The sequence below is a fragment of the Vicugna pacos genome, chromosome 6 (assembly GCF_048564905.1).
Source record: "Vicugna pacos chromosome 6, VicPac4, whole genome shotgun sequence".
Classification (NCBI taxonomy): domain Eukaryota; kingdom Metazoa; phylum Chordata; class Mammalia; order Artiodactyla; family Camelidae; genus Vicugna; species Vicugna pacos.
Genome location: NC_132992.1, coordinates 83,779,188 through 83,794,235, shown reverse-complemented (window position 1 = coordinate 83,794,235; position 15,048 = coordinate 83,779,188). Strand labels below are relative to the sequence as shown.

The 15,048-nt window shown below is 43.1% G+C and overlaps 1 protein-coding gene across 3 annotated transcripts in view; it reads left to right on the top strand.

Moving 5' to 3' along the window:
- Positions 1–15,048, top strand: part of TTC7B (tetratricopeptide repeat domain 7B) — a 222,342-nt gene that overhangs the window by 58,662 nt on the left and 148,632 nt on the right. For 2 of the 3 annotated variants that reach the window (XM_072963592.1, XM_072963591.1), the window contains exon 5: positions 5,690–5,811. The exons of the other annotated variant lie outside the window; for it this stretch is intronic. In XM_072963592.1, the coding sequence (XP_072819693.1) occupies positions 5,690–5,811 (122 nt within the window). The remainder of the gene's footprint in view (positions 1–5,689; positions 5,812–15,048) is intronic. 3 annotated transcript variants of the gene reach the window in all.

Genomic DNA, 15,048 nt, shown 5'->3' with positions numbered 1-15,048 from the left:
GCTATATTATAAACCCTAGAGCAGCCAATAAAAAATAAGGAAAAAAGAGACATTATTAACCAGTCAGTAGTGGAAATGACATGGAATCATCAATCCACCCCCCCCAAAAAAAGCAGAAAGAGAAAGAGAAAAAGGAACAAAGAACACATGGGACAATAAAAAACATGGTCCCAATCATGTCAATAATTACATTAAATGTAAATTGTCTAGGCATCTCAGTTAAAAAGAAGAGAGTTTCAGACTGGACAAAAAAGTAAGACCTAATTATATGCTGTCTACAAGAAAACCGTTTAAATATTAATACCTAAGTAGACAAAAGTAAAATTATAGACTATACAAATGATAACCAAAACAAAGCTAGAGTGGCTGTGTTATATCATAAAATAGAATTAGGAACAAGGGATACTACAGGAGATAAAGGGAGATACTACATAATAAAAGGAGTCAATTCATTGAGACATTATAATCCTCAAAGTATATATACCTAATAATAGAGCCTCAAGATATAGAAAACAAAATGTGTTAAAGAATTTATAACATGAAATACTTATATTAAAAAGGAAGAAAATTTTCAAATCAGTGATCTACGCATTCAACTCAAAAAACTAGAAAAAGAAGAACAAATTAAGGCCAAAATAAGCAGAAGGAAGGGAATAATAAAGATTAGAACAGAAACCAGTGAATTAGAAAACAGATAAACAGTAGAGAAAAACTAGTGAAACAAAAAAATAGATTCTTAGAAAATGGATTCTAATAAAATAAGATTAAACAAGAATAAAAGAGAGAAGACACAAATTATCAATACCCAGAAAAAAGGAGGCACTGATATAGATCTATAGACATTAAAAGGGTGTAAGGGAAAGTTATAACCAACTTTATGCCAAAAAATTTGATCATTTATAGAGAATAGACAAATTCCCTGGAAAACACAAAGTACCAAAACTGACTTAAAAAGGAATAGATAACCCAGATATTCCTATATGTTTTAAAGAAATTGAATTTATCATTAAAAACCTTCCCATAAAGAAAACTACAGGTCACGTTGGCTTCATTGGTGAATTCAATGAAGGGAGATTCAATTTTTTTTTAATTGAAGTACAGTCAGTTACAATGTGTCAGTTTCTGATGTACAGCATAATGTCCCAGTCAGAAATATATATACATATATTCGTTTTCATATTCTTTTCCATTAAAGGTTATTACAAGATATTGAACATAGTTCCCTGTGCTATACAGAAGAAACTTTTTTTAAAATTTATTTTTATATGGTAGCTAACATTTATAAATCTCAAACTCCCAAATTTATCCCTTCCCACCCCGTTTCCTAGGTAACCATAGGATTGTTTACTACTTCTGCGAGTCTCTTTCTGTTTTGTAGATGAGTTCATAGTGCCCTTTTCTTTCTTTCTTTCTTTCTTTCTTTCTTTCTTTCTTTCTTTCTTTCTTTCTTTCTTTCTTTCTTTCTTTCTTTTAGATTCCACATATGAGTGATACCATATGGTAAAGGGCGATTCAATTTAAGGGATAAATGATAGCAACATAGAAGAGGAGGAAAAACACTCTAACTAATTTTATGAGACCAATATCTCTTACGAATACAGACTCAAATATCCTCAACAAAATACCAGCAAACTGAATCTAGCAGCATGAAGAAAGAATTATACACCATGATCAAGCAAGATTCATTTCAGAAATGCAAGGTTGATTTAACATAAGGAAATCAATTAATGAAATACAACATGTCAATAGAATAAAGCACAAAAACCACATGATAATGATAATTTCAGTAGATGCAAAGAAAGCAACTGACAAAATTCAACACTCCTCATGGTAAAAAGACTCAACAAACTAGGAATTAACATCCTCAACCTGATAGAAGGCATCTATGAAAGACCCACATCTAACAACATACATCATGGTGGAAGAGTGGATGCTTTCCTCCAAAGATCGGGAAGAAGACAAGGATATCTGCTCTCACTAATTCTGTTTACAAGAGGTTCTAGCCAGTGCAATTAGGCAGGAAAAAGAAATAGAAGGCATACAGATTGAAAAGGGAGAAGTAAAATTATCTTTATTTACAGATCTTGTGTGTAGAAAATCCTAAGAAACTCACACACACAAAAAACTGTAACTAATAAACAATTTCAGCAAGGCTATAGGACCCAAGGTTAGTATATACAAAAATCACTTTTATTTGTGCAATGAACAATCTGAAAATGAAGTTAAAATAACAATTCCACTTACAATAACATCAAAAAGATTAAAATACATTGGGATAATAAGGAGAAGTTTAAACCTTATACACTGAAAACTACAAATTGCTGTTGAAAGAAGTCAAAGAAAGCCTAAATAAATGGAAAGGCATTCTACGTTCATGGAATCAAAGACTTAATTTGTTAAGAGGACAGTACTCTTCAAATGGATCTACAAATTCAACCCAATCCCCATCAAAATCTCAGTTGCCTTTTTTGTAGAAATTGACAAGCTGATTCACAAAATTTTTTTTCTGATTTACAAATTAATATGGAAGTGCAAGGGACCAGAAGAGCCAAAACAATCTTGAAAAAGAACAAAAGTTGAGGGACTCAACACTTCCCAATCTCCTCCTACAAAGCTACAGTAATTAAGACAGTACACACAGTATTTCTGAAAAAGAAAATGGAAGAAATAGAATAGATAAAAAGTACAGTTGAATAATCAAAGAGAAATTCTTTAACAAAGTGAAGCTTTATTGAGCACTTGCTGTAGACTGTGCTAAGTGTTCTATCCATTTATTATCCCATTTAGTCCATAGGACTACGCTAAGTGAAAAAATTCTATTGCCACCTCCGTTTTCCCAAGGAGAAAACTGAAGTTAAGAGAGACTGTGACTTGTCCATAGTGGTGGAGCTGGGCCTTGAACCCAGGAGGGCAGCCCGACTCCAGTGCCTTAACTTGATATTAAAGGCTAATTTGTGGATGCAGAGTTCATGCTGTGTTCTAAGAACTGATGGAGAATGATGAGTGGCAGGGCACCTCCTGGTCATTTTCTAGGCTTCTAGAAAGAAGAGGATTTCTAGGAGAAAAGGATTGTTCTTTGCAGATCGTCTACAGGGAGAACGAGAAGGCTGGCTTCCTAGTTCTCCGCAGCAGCATTCAGTGTTGGAAGGCGAGAGTGTCATCCCCCATGTTCTGAGGGAGAGAATGTGTAAATCCAACAATGTCATACTCAGTCAGGTTTAGAGGAACAGAGGCAAGAGACAGACATTCTCAAACATATAAGAATTCAGGGCCAATAGCATCGAGAGCCCTTTTTGGCAATATTCTACCAAGCAAGAATTGATTTAAATTAAAGATTTAAAGAAACGATGAATGCATATTATTGATTGATTGAGGTATAGTTGACATATAATGTTATATAAGTTTTAGAGGTACAACATAGTGATTCAAGGTTTTTAAAGGTTATATCCCATTTATAGTTATTAAAAATATACACTATATTCCCTGTGTTGTACTGTATATCCTTGAAGCTTATTTATTTTATGCATATTAGTTTGTACCTCTGAATCCCCTGCCCCTATCTTGCCTCTCGAATGCATTTTAATATAGAACTGATGTGAAACAATTATGGAATAGAACATAATTGTTTGGAACTTTGGCAATATAAAACAGTAGTATAATTAAAAATAGGAGGCTGAGGAGAAGGCAAAGTAGAAGATAGTATGAATATGCTAATTTCCTTATTTTTATCATGGGTCAACAGATACTGTATAAAGTTGACGCATGTGGGCAAAAGAGTGACCTACCTTCTCTCTCTCTTCTCTCTCTGTCTCTCTCTTTCTGTCCATACACATACATACACGTGCATGCACATACATATTACACACATACATATGTATAATAAATACAAGATACATTTTTAACTTTAGAGAGACCGTTTATGAACTATATGTAAAAAAAAACACATTTTCCTAAGGTTGAGTGATTACTTTGGTCATAAACTTTAGTTTCTTCTGTTAAATTTAATTAAAGTTAAATGTAATGGTTTAAATTTAAAACAGGCATATATAACACAATCTCAGTTTTTGTAAAATGATTTTTATCTTTCTCTCCTCTTGATTGCATATGTATACAGAGATAGCTGGGTTACTGTTCTATCAGTTTTAACTGGTTATTTTTATGTGGTAGATTTTTGGAATGGTTTTTAATTTTCTTTTTGCACTGTACTGAATTGTTTTTGCTTTAACACAATCATGGCATTTTTAAAAAGTAAAAACAATTCTTCAAAGCAAATGAAGGCTAATTTTTTAACGTTTTAGCATTGGACCTCCAAGTGGAAATGTCAAGGAAGTAGCTGGATATATGAGTCTGGGGAAGTCTGGACCAGAGATGATAAATTTGGAAGTTGGCAGCATGTCGATGATTTTTGAAGTTCAGGGGAAGGGATGAGATTGTCTTGAGAGAGACCTAAGAGAGAAAGGACAGGTGCCCAGGACTGCACGCTGTGCATTGGCAACACTTAGTGGTTAGGAGGGGGAGGAGCTGCAATGGAGTCAAAAATGACAGTTCCCGGAGGTAGGAGGGACACCTACCTCTTTGCACCTGCAGAGCCAAGTGCTAAGTCAGGAAGGAGCCAGGCAGTTTTGATAAGATGCTGGAATGTTGTTCCAATGCCAGGGCTGTCCACCTGGATTTCATTCCACAACATACTGTTCATTGTGTGTCTTCTACTTTTCTTTTTCCCGAAGCTCACAAGGTAGAGAACCAGCAATTGCTCCAACTCCGTTTGGAGAATAATTTCGAGACCTCTAGAATATTGGGGGTTTGGCTAACAGCTGGGTCTTTGGGGAGCTGCTGACTTGCAGACATCTGGACAGCATGTTTGGAGAACACTTGTGTGGTTTTTAAATGGGCCACAAGTAGCTTCTGTTTGATAAATGCTTTATTTGACTTGGGAGTTTAAAGAGAGTAGCCTCTGTAATAGTAGATAGGTGTTTACACTTCACCGTAACCCACTCGACTTGCAAGTCCTTCTCCTGATCAGTCGGCAGTCTTTCTCACAGGGATAAACACGTAGACCTTTCAGACCTTGTTACCTGTAGACAGGAGGTCAAGTCTGAGAAGAGAGGAAGCGGAGGCTGTTTTTCTCAGCTCTGCCCTTAAGAATAGGTGACTTCTGTCCAGTCCACAGGCCTCAACTTCGGAGCCTGGTGAGTTTGCCCTCTCTGGGTAATTCCAGGGCCAGCCAATCACGGTGCTTCCCAGCCCTTTTTGGAGCTCATCAAGCTCATGGAGGGCTGAAGCTGCAGGCTGCCCATCCGTGACCTCAGCCACTGGTGGATGGTGACTGGTTCCGTCAATTGCTGGGGCCTGCTTCTGCGCCACTCAACCTCTCTGTCAGCATCCTGGCACTTGGCAGAGCCGCTCCACCTCTGATGCCTCTCCTGGCCCGAGCACTCATCAGCACCCTTCACCCCTCAGCCTTCGACGCCAGGAGGGCCCCGCGTGCCCCTGGGTGAGCCGTTGCTCCCTGGCTCACAGAAGTCATTCTCTCTGCTTTTCTCATCCCTGCACTTACGCCAGGGCCTTTGCCCTGATGTCTGCGTGAGGAAGCTGATTTCCCAGGTCCTGCGTGGATTTGGAGATAGGGTTTGAAGGAGGTAGGCTTGGATGTGGATCTGATTAGTTTTCCGATTTTCTCCCCTTCTAGGTAATACTTTCTAATATTCAAAACAGAAGTCCTAAGCCTGGCCCTGCTCCCCACGATCAAGAACTAGGTTTTTTCCTAGAAACAGGACTCCAGAGAGCCCATGTCCTCTATTTCAAAAATGGGTAAGCCTTCTTCTTTTTTTAAAACAAGTTCCTAAAGAAGGAAAATAGAAAGCCTTATAATGCTGTCTTCAGTTTAGTTATTACAGTAAAGCAACTTTAAATGTAAACCACAATTGGAATTTTTTTTTTTTTAAGAGTGAACATAGGCCCTTTTGTCTCTTCTCCACCTGGCTCTCTCGCTTTCCCATGAGATCTGAAGGTGGGCGAAGGGAGGAGGAGGCTCTTACGTGAGTGCAAGTCACAGTGTGGAGCCCCAGGACCAGTGAGGGCTGTGATGGGAGCCGTGCTTTAGGCTGCCCTTCTGCCATGGGGATGGCACAGGCCTCCCTGCTCTCCTGGAGAAGAAGTTAATGAATTGGAAACCTTGACCCACAGGAGCATCTCCCTTTGAATGGCTGATCAGTTCAGAAAACTGGATTTGCCGAGTCTTGGGCGGTTTTTATGAAAGTGAGTGTGGCTGTGATGCCACCCAAGTGCTTTTCTCCTTGAGCTGCCTTTGAAAAAAGTCTTTAAAAGGTTTGAGCACCTGAATGTAAGGGGTGGCTCTCTAATGCATTTGATGTTTGTTTGCCTTTTCGTATTGCTCTTCTACGAAATGCAATGATTCTGTTCCACATCTCTTCAGCTGTCCCTTGTTCTGACATTTGTGCTGCAGGATAGATGTGCACGGAGGCCAACAGTAGGTACCTGGTTCCCCTGTAGCTCCTCCTAGGCTGTGCGTAGGAGGCCCCTAGAGACCTGTTCCCTTCCCTCTAGGAATAGTCCAGTAGCTCTTTGAACTGTAGAGGGGACATGAGTCCCAGACTTTGGTTAAATGAACAGTAGAGTTGCTCCCTCTTCATTTTTAAGAGCTTCAAACCTTGGGGCGTTGCTCAGGGAAGTGGATTTCATCTGCCTAGTGGCCCAGAGCCACTCGCTTCTATTTTCCATTTGTTGGAGAATAAATGCTTGTTTTCCAAATTCTATTAAGTTGTTTTGGAGAAGGCCTATTTTGCTCCAAGTGTTCAGGTTGTCATGGCCCAGAAAAGGCTGCAATAAACACCCCAAGGTTTGGAATGACTGGGTGGCTTGGGCATAAAGATGCTTTTGAATTTGATCTCATCTGCCACTGATTGAGATCATCTGAGTGATGGTGCATGTCCTCTAAGCTGAGTTTTGGGTTCTGCTTTCTTTGCTGTTATAAATAGAGGGATAAGGGAGGGAACGTGAAATATTTTTCTAGTGATCTATTTCTTCTCCCTTTTCACAATAAATGACGGTCATCACAGAGGAACCTCCAACCCTGGCTCTCCTCCCTCTGCCTGTGGGTGTGCCATTGATGTGCAAGTCCAGGGGCTGGAATGCATTCTCCTGGGGCTTTCAGGAGTCTTAAACTAATACCCTCTATTGAATTGCTTTTTGAGAGATTGATAAGCGTAGGCTGGATAACTTGTTTTCATCTTTGAAGGCTATTTGTTGGGGAAGAAGAAACAGGGCTATTGGGCTCTGACTTCTTGCCCTGAACCTTTGGATGCCCCCAGAACCCAAGTTAAAAATAATGATGAGAGCCTTGCCCTAGGTGATGGGTTACATGCTGGGAATGGCTTACTGGCTCATGTCTCATTTTATATTCCCCAAGTTCAAGAAGATTCCCATTGATGTAGCCAATGTCAAGGGACTGCTTGATTTTGAAGCCCTTTCTCTTTTCTTGTCCTCTCTGTCTTCTCGCTGGGTGATAAAGACCTGTGATGCATTGAACCAACTACTGTAGAGCGCCCTTGCCAACTGCAGAGTTCTAAAGGCTGGGGTTGTGAGCAGTCATGAGAGGTTACTTTTGGGTAGGTAGAGGTGAGGGCCAGTTTTGAGCCCACAAAATATGGATGAAAGGAGAGAAGCCAGAGGGAGGTTTTGGACATGCCAGGCACTGTCAGGGCTACCAGACTTACACAGTCAGTCACTCAGAGCCCTAGAGTCACTCCTGGGCGGGGGGCATTTGTTGGGGACATCTACCACCAGTATCTCTATGGAGCAAGTGGGGACAGATGGAGACAGCTGCCGTCCCTAAGCACCAGTGGCTTCCCATCTTCCAATGTGTTTTGCTCCCTTGTCTCCTTTTTTATGTTTCTACCCTTTTAAAAATGTGTGTCTGGAAGGATATAATGGGCACGATTTGATTGATTTCCGGCAACAGGAAAATGCATTGTGAAAGAGTTTAGCAACAAGAGATACAAACTGATAAAGCGTATCTTTTTCTCTAGAGCTATACTTAAATATGTTCAGCTTTTTGGTTACCAAACCCATGAACTTGGATCTCTTTCAGGGAAGAACCTGACCCCAGAACCAGTTCCTGGGCCCCTCCCGATCCCTGAGATCCCGGTGACGCTTGTCTGTTTACCAAGTACTTTTACTTCGTCTTGGACCCTCACAGCATTGTCTCTTCCATGTCAGCCAGCACCCTTGTTAGGCTGGCGGGTTAAATAACGTTTTCTCTATTTTACTCACAATGACCTGGCTGCCGGGCTTCTGACTTTAGTCCTTTTAGCACTGCCCCACTGCAGAGGAAATGCTATGTGCAGGGCCTTGGTCGGACCCTCAAACGATGGCCATGTCCATCGCGTCTCTCTTGTGAGAAAACACTTGACCTGAGGACAAGATGTTTCCAGGGGCTGGTTGGTTTTTTCTCATCACTTTTCCTCCTGTCTCATCTGCAGCATTGGTTTCTCTTCTCTCCTGCTCCCGCTGCCCCTCTCCTCCCGCCTTTCCGCCCCCTACTCCCTCGCCATTTTGCCCCCTCCCCCTTCCCTGCAGCCCCCTCGGAGGGAGAGAATCCCTGGTTGTCATCCCAGCCCTACGTGTCCTGGGCGTGGTCTGCCTTGGCAGGCACCCAGTTGATGATTTCACATCAGTTTCTCTTATCCCTCTGGGTGGCAGCAGCAGGCCTGTTAAGGATGAAGGAAACATCTTGCTGAGGCTCTGCAGCGGGTGAAGTCAGAGAGCATTAGCCTCCGCCGGCCATGGCTGCTGCCTCCCAGCTTCCCCAGTCGCCTCGCCCCTGGCAAGCACTCAGATGAGGGGCAGGAAGGGCGCTGGAGCCAGAGGACCAGATAAGGAACCGGCCCTTCTCTTCGCCGGATGTCAGATTCTTTGTCTGTGAAATAGGGCCCCTACCGCCCACCTCGGAGGGCGGCGGTGAGGCGCAAATGAGAAAATGCACGTGGAAGCACTTGGCGCAGCATCAGGCAAACAGCAAGTGGTAAATTGTACTTTCCAGTGATGGTGATGCCCGGCTGACTTCCCGGCTGGAAGTGGGACCGCACAAAGGTCAGACTCCAGCTTACGTGTGGAGGTTCTCGAAGCAGGCATCACTCACGTGACTGTGGAGCCTCACACACCACAGTTTTCAAGGAATGGCATTTATTTACGACTGCTGGTTTGTGTGGACTCTGCTCGAGGTGCATAGCAGTTAGCTTGGATACTCCCTGAGAACTGATACCATGTGTTTCAGAGAAAGGAGGTGGGCTGGTGGTCTGCCATAGTCTCATTGGGTGCTCTGGGCGGCACAGCTAACGGCCGAGAAACGGCCTCAGCCTGGGGCTCCCCTCAGCCGTCTAAGAAGAGAAATGTTACCCCCACCTGAGTCCTTGCAGCCAGAACAGCCAGGGGAGCTTGGGTTTGGGACGCCGCTGAGTTACTCTGTGCTGTTTTAGGAATATTTAACCACGTCTTATAAACAAAGGGTAGCAAAGGACATTTCAAGTAGCTTTGTTCATGTCTGCCACGTCAGGTGTACTGGCTCAGCAAAATGGATTGTAGTGTGTGTTTGGCTATTTGCAGCAACATGGGTGGACCTAGAGATTAGCATATTAAGTGAAGTAAGACAGATAGGGAAAGACAAATATATGATATCACTTATATGTGGAATCTAAAGAAAAATGATACAAATTCTTTTTATAAACCAAAACCAAACTCATGGACATAGAAAACAAACTATGGTTACCAAAGGGGAAAGGGCAGGGAGAAATAAATTAGGAGTTTGGGATTAATAGATACACATTACTACATATAAAATAGATAAACAACAAGGACATACTGTACAGCACAGGGAATATATTCAATTTCTTGTCATAACATAAAATGGAAAAGAATCTGAAAAGGAAAAAAAAAAAAATATATATATATATATATATATATATATATATATATATATATAACTGAATCACTTTGCTGTACACCAGAAACTAACATTGTAAGTCAACTACAGTTCAATAAAAAATAACATTAAAAAGAAGAGAATAAAAATCCTATACTTTCAATTAGAAAAAAGGTATTTATTGAGTTCTGCTATGTGCCAATACTGTGCTTGGTACTAAGTTGGTGAATATAAGACACATAGTCCAGGTTCTCAGGGAGGAGACAGTGTAGTGAGGGAGACAGTAAACAAGTAAACCAATGTATCTAATTACAAACTGTAATAAGTACTAGGAAATGAATGGGTGCAGCAAATATCAGAGGGCTCCTGCTTAGGTAGGATGGTCGGGCCAGGCGTCCTGAGGCAGTGACATGTGACCAAGACTTGAAGGATGAGAAGGAGGTAGATGTGCCAGAGCAGGAGAAAGAGTCTTGCAAGCAGAGAGCCTGCCATGTGCAAGGTCTTGACCCAGAAAAGAGCTTGATGTGTTTAAGAATCTGAACAGTCCAGTGTGGCTGAAGCTGAGTTGAAGAGGGGAGAATCACAGAGTCCCTTGGTCTGGCTTACCCTGAAAAGGGCAGATCCACTGTGGCAGCATATAGTGGAAGACTGGGGATTGTCCAGAAAAATCCCTAAGTCACCAGAACGGAGGTGAGGTGACAGTGGCTGGGCAAGGCTTTAGATGCTCCCCTCAAAGTTGACAGTCGTGGTAGGGGACTAGAGAAGTGGGTGGATTTGAGATGTCTGATGGCGCTGGTGTTGGTTGATGGTCTCAACTGTTGTGGGGACTGGCTGATGAACTGGGTTTGAGGGGTAGTGGGAGGGGAACAGAGGAATCAGGGATGACTCCCCAGTTTCAGTCTGAGCAACTGAGTGGGGACTAGGAGAGGGTCAGATCTGGAAAAAGAGAAATCAAGGATTTGCCCTTGGGTGTGCATTATTTGAGATGCCTGTGAAATTTCCAAGTGGAAGTGTCAGTTAGGAGGATATATGAGCACAGGGGAAGTTAGAGCTTGAGTTATAAGTTGAGAGTTTCAGCACATTGATTATATTTAAACCCCTAGAGTGGATGAGATCAGGGAGGGACAGAGTTTAAAGAGAGAAGCAAAGACAGCCCGGGATCCACCTTGGAAACCTGCAAGAGCTGGAGCTGGCTCAGGGAGGAGGGGCCCGTGGAGGAGCTGCCTGCGGTAGGAGGGACACCATGAGGATGTGTTCTCCCGAAAGCCTGAAGTGGAAAGTGTGTGTGAGAAGCGGAAAGTGATCGCCTGTGTGAGTGGTGCTGAGATGTTAATAAGGGTAGAGACCAAAGCACTGGACTAGATAACATGGAAAGCGTCTGTGACCTTGAAAGGACACAGCAGAAGCTAGACTGGGGGACAGAGAGGAGAAAACCAAGTGGCAGCACTGGATGTGCGTCACTTTCAGTGAGCGGTGTTTCCGTTTCCATTTCCTTTTCCAAGTGAGTTCTTTCTGGAAGGATGGGTGGTAGAAAGATGACGGAAGACTTAGATCCGGGCTCAGGAACAGGGAGTTCATTCTCCAGGTGTGGAGAAGGCATTGATCACAAGGGCAAGGTGTCAGGAAGGGTCCAGACTTGGTGCTCCAGTTGGCGCAGTCTCCTGCCAGCAGAGTCATGCCCACCATTGCAGCTGAAGTTGGTTTGTTTTACTTGGTTTTGGGCCATAGGTTACATTCTGATCTCAGCAAGAACTATGCATGCATTTGACCGAGAGGAAGATGGGGTGAAGGAGGGAGTCCGTGTAAAGGGGCTACTTCCTTTATTGCAACAGCTTCAGGAGGGAAGTTTATGGACCAGGTTTGTCCTGCAGCCTGGCCAGCCAGGGCCACCTCTGTGATGCCACGTGTCATTCAGGCAGCCACTTGTCTGGAAGACTTTGGATCAGCGCAGCTTACTGTGATAAGCACTTCCCATGAGTCATTTCACTACTAAGGAAATTTTTTATAATAGTTGAGCTGATGGCAGGGTATAGAGTCTGAAAATTCTGGAGTCCAAATGGATTAGAGCACATTAAAAAAAAACCCACTGTCCTTCATAGATGAGGAATCTGAGATCCAGCGAACTCACATTCAATGATCATTCGATAAATATTTATCCAGAACCTCACTAGGTTGCTTATGAGTGCCAAACGCGACTCTGTGTGAGTCAGACCCAGGCACTGCCTTGATGGGGTTTATGTTTTGCCTATGGAAACAATGAATAAACAAGGAAATGTGATTTACTCAGGGGCACACAGCTGGTTGCTGGCAGAGCTGGGACCTGTGCCTCCTCCCGACACCCAGCCCAGTTTTCTTACCTCTCAGGCCAGACTTACCAGGCCCAGGTAGTGCTTCTTCTGTAAAACGGCGCTCTGGGCAGCAAAACACCAAAGAATACATTGCACTTAGAAAACCAGGACTTCTAAAGCCAGTCTGCATGTGGTTATCTAGGTAATAAACAGCGTCAGCCGAACCTTCTCTATTTTGTTTAAATGTATACTAGGTCTGGCTCATCCCTTAATGCCCATCAAAACTTCAGTATGAAAACAAAAGAATCTCGGTCAATTTTAATTATGAAACTCCAGGACCACTTTCAGTGATGAAGTACGGGGAATGAATTACAGGGACGGATGAATGAATTTCAGTGTCCTTTACACGTGCAAGTACTTGGTGAGTGTCCGAGTCCTGCACTGTCTGAAAGCGTTACCAGCGTTCAGCAAGGTGTGTGCATCGTGCTGGTCTGTCCTTGGCTTCAGCACAAGAATGGGGGTAGGTCATTTTAGTGTTCCAAAGTGCAAGGAGGGGCGGGGAGGTGGGGTGTGGGGAGGGGAACTAGTGAACTAATTGGCAGTTAATCTCATCTCATGATGGCCCCTCCCCATGTGGCTTCTCCCAGCTCTAGGCTGCTTCCTTCAGCCACTGTTTAGAATTAGAATTCCCTGAAAGATGAGCAGGTACAGGAGCTTGCCCCAGTTCTTCACCTTGGATTTGTTTAGGGTACTGATTTTCTGTTTTAATGGGGGCAGGAGGGGAGGAGGAGATTCTTTGTTTGTTTATTCATTCACTTATTTATTCATCCATCAAACATTTATGTGCTAGGAGCTAGAGTCGAGACAGCAGCTGATCCCTGTGGATTTTCTAGTCCAGCAGGAAAATAAATAATTACATGTGGGCTTAAGCCTTAGGAAAGAAGAAGAAGACAATACTATTTTTTTTTTAATTTAGCCTTTCACTTTGCAAGTCTTCCCAAAGAGAGATGGTTATACAATAGTGCCTAAACGTTAAAATTGACTTTAATTTTTTTGGTATTTCCCAATAATTCTTGATATGGTCAGAGATTGAGGCCCTGAAATTTGCTGATTAGATGGCAGTATTTGCAGCCAGCTCTTGGGTCATGCTCTGGATGGGTGTAGCATCAACACAGCAGGAACACATGGTGGGGCGTGAGGAGTACTGCCCACCTCCGTTGGATTTCAGATGGTTTGTTACAAAATTCACTTGTTCTGCCAGCATCTTTTCAGCTCCTACTCCTGGCAGACATATTTCTGGTGCTGGGGGCGAAATGGTGAGCAGCCAGACATGCTTCTTGCTCTCGGAGAGAAACCAGGTCATTATATTCTTGGATATATCACTACACCCTGAGCTAGCGCTCAGGAGGCAAGGTACCCATTTCCGTGAAAGTCCATTTGAAAATGAAGTTGACCTGCATTTGGTGGTTAGGGGAGGTTTTCCTGAGGACATAACTGAGCACCGTCTGAAGATGAATGAATGAATAGGAGCTGACTCACAAGGGCAATGTGGGGTGGGAAGGTGTTCAGACCTCAGAGGGTCTCCCAGCATCAGGGCGTCTTGTCCAACAAACCCACCCTTTTTCTCTGCTTTTTCTCCTTAGCATTTAACCAGCATCAAGTAGACTATGAACAGTGCTTACCAGGGATCTTCTTAGATGCAGTGAAACATTCTGACCCACAAGATTTTCACTGGCCACACTTGGCACCCATCTATTGAGAGAGGTCCCGAACAGAACCGTCAGTTGCCGGCAGGGCAGTGTCAGGGGTTTCTCTCCTACGTGAACTGTGCTCTCCGCAGTCCATACGGCCATCCAAGAGCTGTTCTCTTTGCTCCTCCCCGTCAAGTGACAGTTCACATGCTGGAGAATGAGCTTCACATCAAGTAGGGGTGGGATCTGCCCCAGCTTAACGTCTCCCCAAGGTATATGCTCAGTTGTAAGTCATTCACATTCAGGGAAGCCCAAAGCTACGTTGACCCCATCAGATATTTATAGTTCCTTCCAGTCCAGATGCAATTTATCAATCAGGGGTCATTTCTAATATAAGCAATGTTGCCTAGTAACATAATCGACATTTTATCCTTATTAGGTTTCCAGGGAAACAGAATGAGAAAGTTAACCTAAGGTCAAATTCTCAAGCAGAAGAGGAGAGGAATTTGTTAACTCTTTGCCCACACTGTGTTTTTTCACTTGTCTGTTTGTCTGACTCCCATCACTGGAATATAAGTCCTGGGAGTTTTTATCTGTTTTGTCTGGGAGGGCTCTGCACCTCGAGCAGTGTCTGGTATACAGTTGTACGTGAACAAATGAGTGACTGAATGCACTTCTCTTGTTCAGCTGAGATGGCAGTGGCTCACAGACGCCTAGCAGTGGTGTGTTTTCTTTAACATTAGTGAGTGCAGCGTGTATTTACTGAGGGCTAGACATGCTGATCACTGTGCGAGGTGCTGGGATGTCAGGATGAACAAGGCAACCGGGACGGGCTTCTCGGACTTGGTGGTAAAGAGGGAGCTGTGCTCTGACTGTCTGGGTCTTCTGCCTAGAAGATGATGTCCTTCTATTGAAAGAGGATGAAGTATCAATTTCTTTGACCTCAGTAAGAAATAATATGTTTTCTGGGAGGATCACAGGGACTTCTGCTGTCTGCCTATCTCTAAAATTGGAGGCTGTTTCCAGTAACGTTAGCTTTTTTATAAGACACTCCTCAAGCAGACCTGACGGACTCTTTCATTTCTGAGAAGCTCCAAATTTGGCAGAATTTTGGTGCTCGTGGCGCTCT